Source organism: Balaenoptera borealis (assembly GCF_965194805.1).
Source record: "Balaenoptera borealis genome assembly, chromosome: 16".
NCBI lineage: Eukaryota > Metazoa > Chordata > Mammalia > Artiodactyla > Balaenopteridae > Balaenoptera > Balaenoptera borealis.
Window position 1 is genome coordinate 82,413,061 of NC_138872.1, and position 12,641 is coordinate 82,425,701.

The window sequence follows — 12,641 nt, forward strand, 5'->3', positions numbered from 1 at the left end:
AAGTCCTCTTCTTTTCTTACCTCCTTGAGCTTTCCGCTGGTGAAGGCTGGAGACAGCAACGTTCGTATTCTCTTCCATTGTTCATCCTCAGACAGAGAGACGGCATTTTTCATAATTCCCACTGGACCAAAAGCCTAGAGTCAAAAGCAAAACACAGAGTCTTATTGGCACTGTCCCAAGGTGACTGACCAGATCTGGGAGCCTATTCCTGAAGCTCCAAAGAAATAGCTATCTGGAGAGGGCAGACAGCAGAAGCAAGAGGAACTACAATCCTGCAGCCTGTGGAACAAAAACTACATTCACAGAAAGATAGACAAGACGAAAAGGCAGAGGACTGTGTACCAGATGAAGGAAAAAGATAAAACCCCAGAAAAACAACTAAAAGAAGTGGAGATAGGCAACCTTCCAGAAAAAGAATTCAGAATAATGATAGTGAAGATGATCCAGGACCTCGGGAAAAAATGGAGGTAAAGATCGAGAAGATGCAAGAAACGTTTAACAAAGACCTAGAAGAGTTAAAGAACAAACAAACAGAGATGAACAATAAAATAACTGAAATGAAAACTACACTAGAAGGAATCAATAGCAGAATAACTGAGGCAGAAGAACGGATAAGTGGTCTGGAAGACAGAATGGTGGAATTCACTGCCGCGGAACAGAATAAAGAAAAAAGAATGAAAAGAAATGAAGACAGCCTAAGAGACCTCTGGGACAACATTAAACACAACAACATTCGCATTATAGGGGTCCCAGAAGGAGAAGAGAGAAAGAAAGGACTCGAGAAAATATTTGAAGAGATTATAAGTCAAAAACTTCCCTAATATGGGAAAGGAATTAGCCACCCAAGTCCAGGAAGCGCAGAGAGTCCCATACAGGATAAACCCAAGGAGAAACATGCTGAGACACATAGTAATCAAATTGGCAAAAATTAAAGACAAAGAAAAATTATTGAAAGCAGCAAGGGAAAAATGACAAATAACATACAAGGGAACTCCCATAAGGTTAACAGCTGATTTCTCAGCAGAAACTCTACAAGCCGGAAGGGAGTGGCATGATATACTTAAAGTGATGAAAGGGAAGAACCTACAACCAAGATTACTCTACCCAGCAAAGATCTCATTCAGATTCAATGGAGAAATCAAAAGCTTTACAGACAAGCAAAAGCTAAGAAAATTCAGCACCACCAAACCAGCTCTACAACAAATGCTACAGGAACTTCTCTAAGTGGGAAACACAAGAGAAGAAAAGGACCTACAAAAACAAACCCATAACAATTAAGAAAATGGTAATAGGAACATACATATCAATAATTTACCTTAACCGTGAATGGATTAAATGCTCCAACCAAAAGACACAGGCTCAGTGAATGGATACAAAAACAAGACCCATATACATGCTGTCTACAAGAAACCCACTTCAGACCTAGGGACACATACAAACTGAAAGTGAGGGGATGGAAAAAGATATTCCATGCAAGTGGAAATCAAAAGAAAGCTGGAGTAGCAATACTCATATCAGATAAAATAGACTTTAAAATAAAGAATGTTACAAGAGACAAGGAAGGACACTACATAATGATTAAGGGATCAATCCAAGTAGAAGATATAACAATTATAAATATATATGCACACAACATAGGAGCACCTCAGTACATAAGGCAACTGCTAACAGTTATAAAAGAGGAAATCAACAGTAACACAATAATAGTGGGGGACTTTAACACCTCACTTACACCAATGGACAGATCATCCAGACAGAAAATTAATAAGGAAACACGAGCTTTAAATGACACAATAGACCAGATAGATTTAATTGATATTTGTAGGACATTCCATCCAAAAACAGAAGATTACACTTTCTTCTCAAGTGTGCATGGAACATTCTCCAGGATAGATTACATCTTGGGTCAGAAATCAAGCCTCAGTAAATTTAAGAAAATTGAAGTCGTATCAAGCACCTTTTCTGACCACAACGCTATGAGATTAGAAATGAATTACAGGGAAAAAAACGTAAAAAACACAAACACATGGAGGCTAAACAATACACTACTTAACCAAGAGATCACAGAAGAAATCAAAGAGGAAATCAAAAAATACCTAGAGACAAATGACTACGAAAACACGATGATCCAAAACCTATGGGTTGCAACAAAAGCAGTTCTAAGAGGGGAGTTTACAGCTATACAAGCCTACCTCAAGAAACAAGAAACATCTCAAATAAACAACCTAACCTTACACCTAAAGCAATTAGAGAAAGAAGAACACAAAAACCCCAAAGTTAGCAGAAGGAAAGAAATCATAAAGATCAGATCAGAAATAAATGAAAAAGAGATGAAGGACACAATAGGAAAGACCAATAAAACTAAAAGCTGGTTCTTTGAGAAGATAAACAAAATTGATAAACCATTAGCCAGACTCATCAAGAAAAAGAGGGAGAGGACTCAAATCAATAAAATTAGAAATGAAAAAGGAGAAGTTACAACAGACACCGCAGATATACAAAGCATCCTAAGAGACTACTACAAGCAACTCTATGCCAATAAAATGGACAACCTGGAAGAAATGGACAAATTCTTAGAAAGGTATAACCTTTCAAGACTCACCAGGAAGAAATAGAAAATATGAACAGACTAATCACAAGTAATGAAATTGAAACTGTGATTAAAAATCTTCCAACAGGGGCTTCCCTGGTGGCGCAGTGGTTGGGAGTCTGCCTGCCAATGCAGGGGACACGGGTTCGAGCCCTGCTCTGGGAAGACCCCACATGCCGCGGAGCGACTAGGCCCGTGAGCCACAATTACTGAGCCTGCGCGTCTGGAGCCTGTGCTCCGCAGCAAGAGAGGCCGCGATAGTGAGAGGTCCGCGCTCCGCGATGAAGAGTGGCCCCCACTTGCCGCAACTAGAGAAAGCCCTCGAACAGAAACGAAGACCCAGCACAGCCATGAATAAATAAATAGATAAAATTTTTTAAAAAATTAGAGAAATCTTTTCCACTGACAGCTAAACTTTGAAGCAACCTCTAGGTAAAAAGAAACCATGAAAAATTCAGATTGTTTCAAATCTAAAAAAAAAAAAAAAAAAAAACAAAAAACAAATCTTCCAACAAACAAAAGTCCAGGACCAGATGGCTTCACAGGTGAGTTCTATCAAACATTTAGAGAAGAGCTAACACCCATCCTTCTCAAACTCTTCCAAAAAATTGCAGAGGAAGGAACGCTCCCAAACTCATTCTATGAGGCCACCATCACCCTCATACCAAAACCAGACAAAGATACTACAAAAAAAGAAAATTACAGACCAATATCACTGATGAATATAGATGCAAAAATCCTCCACAAAATACTAGCAAACAGAATCCAACAACACATTAAAAGGATCATACACCATGATCAAGCGGGATTTATCCCAGGGATGCAAGGATTCTTCAATATATGCAAATCAATCAGTGTGATACACCATATTAACAAATTGAAGGATAAAAACCATATGATCATCTCAATAGATGCAGAAAAAGCTTTTGACAAAATTCAACACCGATTTATGATAAAAACTCTCCAGAAAGTGGACATAGAGGGAACCTACCTCAACATAACAAAGGCCGTATATGACAAACCCACAGCAAACATCATTCTCAATGGTGAAAAACTGAAAGCATTTCCTCTAAGATCAGGAACAAGACAAGGATGTCCACTCTCGCCACTATTATTCAACATCGTTTTGGAAGTCCTAGCCACGGCAATCAGAGAAGAAAAAGATATAAAAGGAATACACATCGGAAAAGAAGAAGTAAAACTGTCACTGTTTGCAGATGACATGATACTATACATAGACAATCCTAAAGATGCCACCAGAAAACTACTAGAGCTGATCAATGAATCTGGTAAAGTCGCAGGATACAAAATTAATGCACAGAAATCTCTTGCATTCCTATACACTAATGATGAAAAATCTGAAAGAGATATTAAGGAAACACTCCCATTTACCATTGCAAGAAAAAGAATAAAATACCCAGGAATAAACCTACCTAGGGAGACAAAAGACCTGTATGCAGAAAACTATAAGATACTGATGAAAGAAATTAAAGATGATACCAACAGATGGAGAGATATACAATGTTCTTGGATTGGAAGAATCAATATTGTGAAAATGACTATACTACCCAAAGCAATCTACAGATTCAATGCAATCCCTATCAAATTACCAATGGCATTTTTTACGGAACTAGAACAAAAAAATCTTAAAATTTGTATGGAGACACAAAAGACCCCGAATAGCCACAACAGTCTTGAGGGAATCAAAGCGGAGCTGGAGGAATCAGACTCCCTGACTTCAGAGTATACTACAAAGCTACAGTAATGAAGACAATATGGTACTGGCACAAAAACAGAAACATAGATCAATGGAACAAGATAGAAAGCCCAGAGATAAACCCACGCACCTATGGTCAACTAATCTACGACAAAGGAGGCAAGGATATACAATGGAGAAAAGACAGTCTCTTCAATAAGTGGTGCTGGGAAAACTGGACAGCTACATGTAAAAGAATGAGATTAGAACACTCCCTAACACCATACACAAAAATAAACTCAAAATGGATTAAAGACCTAAATGTAAGGCCTGACACCATCAAACTCTTAGAGGAAAACATAGGCAGAACACTCTATGACATCAATCACAGCAAGATTCTTTTTGACCCACCTCCTAGAGAAATGGAAATAAAAACACAAATAAACAAATGGGACCTAATGAAACTTCAAAGCTTTTGCACAGCAAAGGAAACCATAAACAAGACAAAAAGACAACCCTCAGAATGGGAGAAAATATTTGCAAATGAAGCAAATGACAAAGAATTAATCTCCAAAATTTACAAGCAGCTCATGCAGCTCAACATTAAAAAAACAAACAACCCAATCCAAAAATGGGCAGAAGACCTAAACAGACATTTCTCCAAAGAAGATATACAGATTGCCAACAGAGACATGAAAGAATGCTCAACATCATTAATCATTAGAGAAATGTAAATCAAAACTACAATGAGATATCATCTCACACCAGTCAGAATGGCCATCATCAAAAAATCTACAAACAGTAAATGCTGGAGAGGGTGTGGAGAAAAGGGAACCCTCTTGCACTGTTGGTGGGAATGTAAATTGATACAGCCACTATGGAGAACAGTATGGACGTTCCTTAAAAAACTAAAAATAGAACTCCATGACCCAGCAATCCCACTACTGGGCATATACCCTGAGAAAACCATAATTCAAAAAGAGTCATGTACCACAATGTTCATTGCAGCTCTATTTACAATAGCCAGGACATGGAAGCAACTGAAGTGTCCATTAACAGATGAATGGATAAAGATGTGGCACATATATACAATGGAATATTACTCAGCCATATAAAGGAATGAAACTGAGTTATTTGTAGTGAGGTGGATGGACCTAGAGACTGTCATACAGAGTGAAGTCAGAAAGAGAAAAACAAATACCATATGCCAACACATATATATGGAATCTTTAAAAAAAAAAAATGGTCATGAAGAACCTAGGGGCAAGATGGGAATAAAGATGCAGACTTACTACAGAATGGACTTGAGGATACAGGGAGGGGGAAGGGTAAGCTGGGACAAAGTGAGAGAGTGGCATGGACATATATACACTACCAAACATAAAATAGATAGCTAGTGGGAAGCAGCTGCATAGCACAGGGAGATCAGTTCGGTGCTTTGTGACCACTTAGAGCGGTGGGATAGGGAGGGTGGGAGGGAGGGAGATGCAAGAGGGAAGAGATATGGGGACATATGTATATGTATAACTGATTCACTTTGTTATAAAGCAGAAACTAACACACCATTGTAAAGCAATTATACTCCAATAAAGATGTTAAAAAGAAAAAAGTAAGTGATTTCATGAAGTGTTTTCGTATTGATAAAATAATAAACTATAAAAATACAAAAAGGGGCTTCCCTGGTGGCGCAGTGGTTGAGAATCCGCCTGCCAATGCAGGGGACACGAGTTCGAGCCCTGGTCTGGGAAGATCCCATATGCCGTGGAGCAACTAGGCCCGTGAGCCACAACTACTGAGCCTGCGCGTCTGGAGCCTGTGCTCCGCAACAAGAGAGGCCGTGATAGTGAGAGGCCCACACACCGTGATGAAGAGTGGTCCCCGCTCGCCACAACTAGAGAAGGCCCTCACACAGAAACGAAGACCCAACACAGCCAAAAATAAATAAATATATAAATAAAGTGTAAAATTAAAAAAAAAAAATACAGAAAAAAAATTGGTTTACTAAGACCCTGATAAGAGGAAAAGACAAGCTACTCACTGTGACTATAAAAGAATGGTTAGAGGGAGATTGATGGGGAAGTAACATTTCTATACATTGATTGTGGTGGTAGTTACACAAATCTACATCTATGATAAATTTTCATAGAGTAACACACACACTCACACCAAATGAATGCACATAAAACTGATGAAATCTGAATAAGCTATGTGGATAGTATCAATGTCAATTTCCTACTTTGATATTGTACTATAATTATGCAAGATATTAACCTTTGGGGGAAACAGGATGAAGGGTTTCCTTCAGAGCACCTTCCTGTATTTTTCTCTTTTGACAATATCCTGTGATTTTATAATTATTACAGAATAAATATTTAATAAATAAATAAAATGTAAACTTAAAAAATGGATGTTTACCCGCCGGTTTGTGAAGACAGAATAACATTCTTTCACTAGCACTGTTTTGATTATGTCTGGATCTGTGATAACTAACAGAGGCTGTTGACCTTCATAACACCTGTGTAGGGAAAAGAGATGTGATTAAATTTAATGATCCGGTTTCTGCAGCTGGAGTCACAGCTTAAGTCCAGACTCTCATCCTGACATTACATAAACCTTACTCCTAGAGATCATGGTTAGAAATAACATTAGAACATTTGTTAAGTCTAGGTGTTGTTTACATGGGTATTTCCTATGCCATTCTCCATAACTTCTATAGGTTTAAAATATTTCATTATCAAAAAGGAAGTTAGCTTAGTAAATAATTGAAGGCAAGTAAATCGTCTAAGAATGAAAAAAATAATTAATTAAGGAGAGTCCACCCACTCATTTTTGAAGATATATCAAAAGCATGAAAAAGGCCTATGAAACTTATAGACACACTGATCATAAATAGGTGAAATGTGTCTGCAAATGGAAGAAGATTTGGAATACTCCACAAGTGAGAGTGGGATTATGAAAGATTTTCTCTGTTCTATTTTCTAAAATTTGCTTTCTAGTTCATAATTTTTAAAAGGAAATATTATATTAATAAGGAGATATCCTTGGTAGCGTCAAGGTTATAAAAATTTGAAACAAAAGGACAAAGAGAATAAAGAAATTCAGAGGAACACGTATAATTCATTTAAAAAATATTTTCTTTTCATTACTTATATTTATTCTTTGACATGGGTCCCAAGTGGGCCTCAGGCTCCGTGTAGGTAACAGCCATTAGCAGCAGGGCAGGCCTACGTTTGACCCACCTAACCACAAAAAGCCAACTCCTCAGATGCGATACATCCCAATTTGTCCTGATCTCCTGACTGTCAGGACGCCCGTTCATGGGAATGGGCCGCTGGTATGAGGCTGACTCTAAGTTAATCACACTGTCTTCCGGCATTTTGTTTCCTCTGTCAATCATTTGCAGTGGCTAGAACACAATGGAAGGTTTTCTACATGTTACCTATTATTCCTCTGACTTCACACAGGAATTTCAAATGGTTTTGTGATTACATATAAAAATGGATGAGAACCAGTGCATTATTTCCCCCCCCCCCCAAAATTCTAAAACTCAGAGGGTTTAAGCGGGTGTCATGTGCATTTAGTGTTGAAGCAGTGACGGAAGGGATTGAAGAGGCACTTAATCTGCTCTTCCATCTGATTGACCATATTACTTGGATGATTCCCTTTTTCCCATCATGTTTTTTCAAAAACACCTGGGTGGAGAAGGGATAGTGGTTTGGGGTGACGCTTTATATTCAGATGTCACTCCAGCCTTAGTATTTCTTATACTACCAGTTAAAATTCAGATTCTTGGGCCCCACCCCAGATCATATTGATTTGGTATGCTGATGGGTGGGGTCAAAGTTCTGTATTTATGACAAGTTCTCCCAGGTGGTTCTCATTTACACCCAAGCATGAGAACCATTTTCTAATGAGAGAACTGGGATCCACCAAGAAAAAGTGACTCTATCCAGACCTCACAAGTATTAAATGTTGGAGGGGCAGTTGGAGCTGGTCCAGTCGTGATCCAGGGCTATGTGTTCTGTCCACTCAATCACATTGATGTTTGGGGCCATGGCAACTCAGCAGGGCCCTATGGTTCTTGAGGACTTGATCAGAGAAGATGAAGAGGTACAGAGAGGCAGAACCTTCTCCCACTTCCTTTTGGCAAATAATCACTACATTACACCTCTCCTGCTGCTCTCATCAAACCTACAAAACTCCTAAAATCTCTGAGCCCACATGATACACTCTGGGTTAGATATATCCCACATCTCTTCAAAGTCAGAGAAAAATAGTAGATAAAACAATAATTGAATACAATTACATTGGAAAGTCTTGGCTGAAAATTAAAAACAAAAACAAAACAATAACCAAAAAACCTCCATACTTGTAGAGAAAGTAAACAGCTGAGCAGAAATTGTTTCCTATTTTCTTTACCTATAACCCCCAGCTCTTTTTCCAAAAGGACATATTAAATGCAAAACTTAAATAAAGGATTCTTGGCTTTTAATTAAAAGTGAATCATGTGGGAAAGGGTCAAAAAATGCATTTATGGGTGCATATTAGAATGTTCTGGAATAATGCATTTTATGCAATTAAATGCAACCTAAGGAAAGAAAAATGGAGAAGGGGGGAAGCATGACACTGGACAGAAAGCGATGTTAGGAGTCCCTGGGCCTCAAAGTCTGGAGAAAAGTGATGACCTGCAAATCTCCAGGCCTAATTCAGACTGTAGACCTGGACACCTGGCTGACACCTTGGATCCCTGGTAGATAGAACAAGCCTCCAAAGCTTTACAGTAGATGACCTCATCCCAAGAAGCTCTGGACTGAGATTGTCTTCCATACCACAGGGGGGCGCCACGTCATAACAAGTCTATCCAATGGAACTTCCCAGAATACTCACCCCCACATTTTTCCATACTTTTTAAAACATCTGTTGTCAAACTCCCAAAGACCCTGCAAGGAGAAACAAAATTAGATTATTAAACTAAATGTATTGAACCCTACCTCTTTTGGGGACAAAAATATCTTGAAACCCATGAAATCAGGTTTACTATTTTCCACTGGCAGTTGGAAGGAAGTTCTTATTCAGAGACGTCTTTAGGGGAAATGAAGGAAAATAGAGGAGATATTGGAAACAGAGAATTTTAAATCACTCTTGCATTTCCTCTGTTACAGATACTAAATGCTTACCTTTGCCTGTGAATACTAAGTACCTCCTTGTCTTTCGTGAGAAAACTGAAGCGAAGGGTAAGTTAGATCGGCCTGTACACACTTTCATCTCCTTGTTAAGCAGCCTTTTCGTTTATCTCATGAGCCCTCTCTAGATTTCTAGCAGAATTAGGAAGTTAAAGACACCAGCGACCTTTTTAGTCCAGCAGATTTAAATAAGTCTAAGGGGTGTGTGTTGAGTGAGAAAATAAACGAGTGAATGAATGAATGACAAAGTAGATCACCTTCTAGTTTTCCAGCTCAACACAGAAAAGATGGGGAGTTGACACAACTACAAACAACAACGCCAATTAAAACACTTGCCCTGAATTTTCCCTCTGTTGCTTAAAGGAAAAAGAAACTTCCTGTTACTAAGTTTCTGCTGTGATATTTGATGGTTTACCAATGAAAATGAAGGTCTCAGAAACATGGGTCTTGGAGTGCATCTACTAAGGAGTTCATCCGGGAAAGGTGGAAAATAAATTATTGCTTTTTCAGAGAGAAAAAAGTTCATGAAGTTCATAGGCAGTAATGAGACAATGAAGACCTCAATTGGGAGAATCAGGATCTGAGAAACAAGCCTTATGTCTGCAGGAAAGGAAATCTGAGCCAGAGAGCAGCCTGCACACGAGGCTCTGCCCCCTGGACACATGGACATAGCTCATGACCTTCATTTCAGGGGCCAGGCCCTGGGCAAGGCATTAGAGCTGGATTAATATCAAGGCTTGGCCAGAATTCATAGCCCATATGCCACCTAGTACATTCTATTGAGTTCAGTTCAATTTTTAATAATTTTGTCAAATCATATCCTTTCTAGTGATTTTGTATATGTGATTCTGCCTTACTTTTTTTTTTTTTAAACCCCACAACTTATTTAGTGGTTAAATACCTGAAGTAACTAGACAACCACCATCTTGTCTCCGATACACCTACTCACTGCTCAGATGCAACCATAAGGTGCTTTCTTTGGAGGCACAGAAGTAAAGCAAAAAGCTCTTGTTCCACCTCTCGAAACGCAAAAGATGTCAGGGTTAGCAAAAATGGAGTAGAGCCACAGAAATAACCGCAGGCATTAGTAGTTCTTGAGATAATTCAAGTATGTGCAAATTACCCGACATTGAATACTCAGGCTGCATTAGAAACTGAAGTTACCAAGCGATCCAGGAGGAAGAAAAAAATGCTACCCAGAGCTTATGCTACCAACAGGAAAGCCCGACTGTAGTGTACGCAGCTTAATAAGCCACGACCAGGCACCCTCTTCATGCTTTTCTCCTAATACTAAAGGGATGGTGCCTTCCTGGCAATCTGCACCTGGCAGAAAGAAAATCCTCTTCACAATACTCACCAGATGGAACATCAAGTCCTGTGTTGAATCAGCTAGAGAGCTGGGCTGTCTGAGGCGGCAAAACCTGAGGCTCCTAACAGCTAAAAATAGAGGCGTGTTGTAAAATTGGCCACGTGCTGGGTGGGGCCCATGATATTTCTGGAAAGTGTGAAACCTCAGAACTTCCTCCTGAAGAGGGGCAGTTTTACTATATTATTCAGCTGAGATTTGCCACCATAAGAAGCAAAGCTGGAGCTCAAATAACACACACCTTTCGGTAGGACAGAATATTTCCAAAATAAGGCAGAGGTCTCGGCCCAGGAATCCCCAGCTTCTTAAAAAGTCCATGTGAATAAGTCCCATATCTATAAAGTGAAAAAGGAAACCAGGTCACAGGAATTGTGGAATATTGGTGCTGGAGCTGGCCAGTCACTGACTCAGAACTGGAACAGTCAACCTAGGGAGATAACATGTAGGCAATAAATAATAACAGCAGCTCCAAAAGCAATCATTACATTCACTCATCATCTCCTTGCCCACCACCAATATGAGACCCATAAAAGGTAATGATGAATAGCTAAAGGCAGCTGAAGTCTTCATAGTTCCAATCTTAGAGTGAATACTTTATAAATGTTTCTAATTTGAGTGGTCCTGAGAGGTTCAGGCTGGAATTCTTCCAGGGAATTCACTCATATTTATTTAGTAACTTGACTCTTACATGATTTGGAGATTCTCATTCTAGGTAGAAAGGGAAAATTTCTTTTTCTGTTCCAATAATGAGATTTTGCTTAACTTCGTCTGCAAAATAACAGTTATTGAGAGTCTACTGTGACATTGTTCTTACAATTTGCATGGAGATTTTTATGTTTTTCTTTCCCTCTATGTCCTGACCCCATTTTAGGATTTAATTCTTCTTAAATCCAACGTCATAGTCAAGCCTTAGAGAATAACAGTGTCCTTATTTCTATAAAATACAAACTGCGTTCAAGGCTTCCATTGGCATCATAGAAATGTGAGCACCTTTCAGCTACACTCAAGTCTCTGTTGTCAGGCAATTTGCTTGACTTGCCCTACAGAGAAGGGTGACTGAACATATGTTCCCTGAATACAACTGTATAAGTGAACCAATGACGAGAGGATCCATTTCCAGACCATTCTTTCTCAAATGGCATCTGGTCCTCCAACCTGTGATACTCACCTGCTAAACACAGTACCAGGCACACTCATTTTTTTCAAGATCCTCGATCACAGATTAGTTTGTTTACTGCCTCTGTGCGCCAACTACCTCAAAAAGCCATTAAGGCTGGTGCTTCCTACAGCTGGTGTACATGAAACTCATCTACATGTGTTCTGTGTGGAATCCCACAGCGGGGGGGTTTGAAATCTTGCAGGTCTTCTCAGTCTGGTGTTTCTGAGAATTGACAGAGTGGAGGAAAAGAGAGGTTGAGGGGAAGAGGTTGCTGGCAATGGTTTTAGTGATGAAGTTGCTAGGCCACCAAAACTAACTCTGTAGGGGCAAATTAGAAAGGTATGGCTGAAGAGTATGTTATGTATAAATGCTTCAATATGCTCTGCAAGCACTTTTAGCTAAAAGTGGGCCTTGCAAACTTCAGATACCTCCCTGAAGATAGCAAAAGAGGCATCGTGCAACACAGAATGAATAAGCATAAAATGTTCCAGAATGTTTAAGACTTTTTTCTTCTTTGAAGCTTAGTTTTTAAGGTCTCACAGGTTCCAAATATTCTGTACAAATCCATCAAATCTTATAATGTGTGATAAAATAAACCCAAAAATTGCCTGAAAGAAACTGTGCTTGAAGATGCAGCAGAGGCACTT

The 12,641-nt window shown here is 39.1% G+C and overlaps 1 protein-coding gene across 2 annotated transcripts in view; it reads right to left on the reverse strand.

The window, feature by feature from the left end:
* LOC309613879 (cytochrome P450 3A24-like) overlaps nt 1–12,641 on the reverse strand; it is a 43,106-nt gene that overhangs the window by 29,334 nt on the left and 1,131 nt on the right. Inside the window, exons 2-5 of one of the 2 annotated variants that reach the window (XM_082361386.1) lie at nt 11,077–11,170; nt 9,174–9,226; nt 6,702–6,801; nt 21–134 (exon numbers count right to left, since the gene is read on the reverse strand). In XM_082361386.1, coding sequence (XP_082217512.1) covers nt 21–134; nt 6,702–6,801; nt 9,174–9,226; nt 11,077–11,170 — 361 coding nt within the window. The remainder of the gene's footprint in view (nt 1–20; nt 135–6,701; nt 6,802–9,173; nt 9,227–11,076; nt 11,171–12,641) is intronic. The other variant, XM_082361387.1, reaches the window with a different exon arrangement.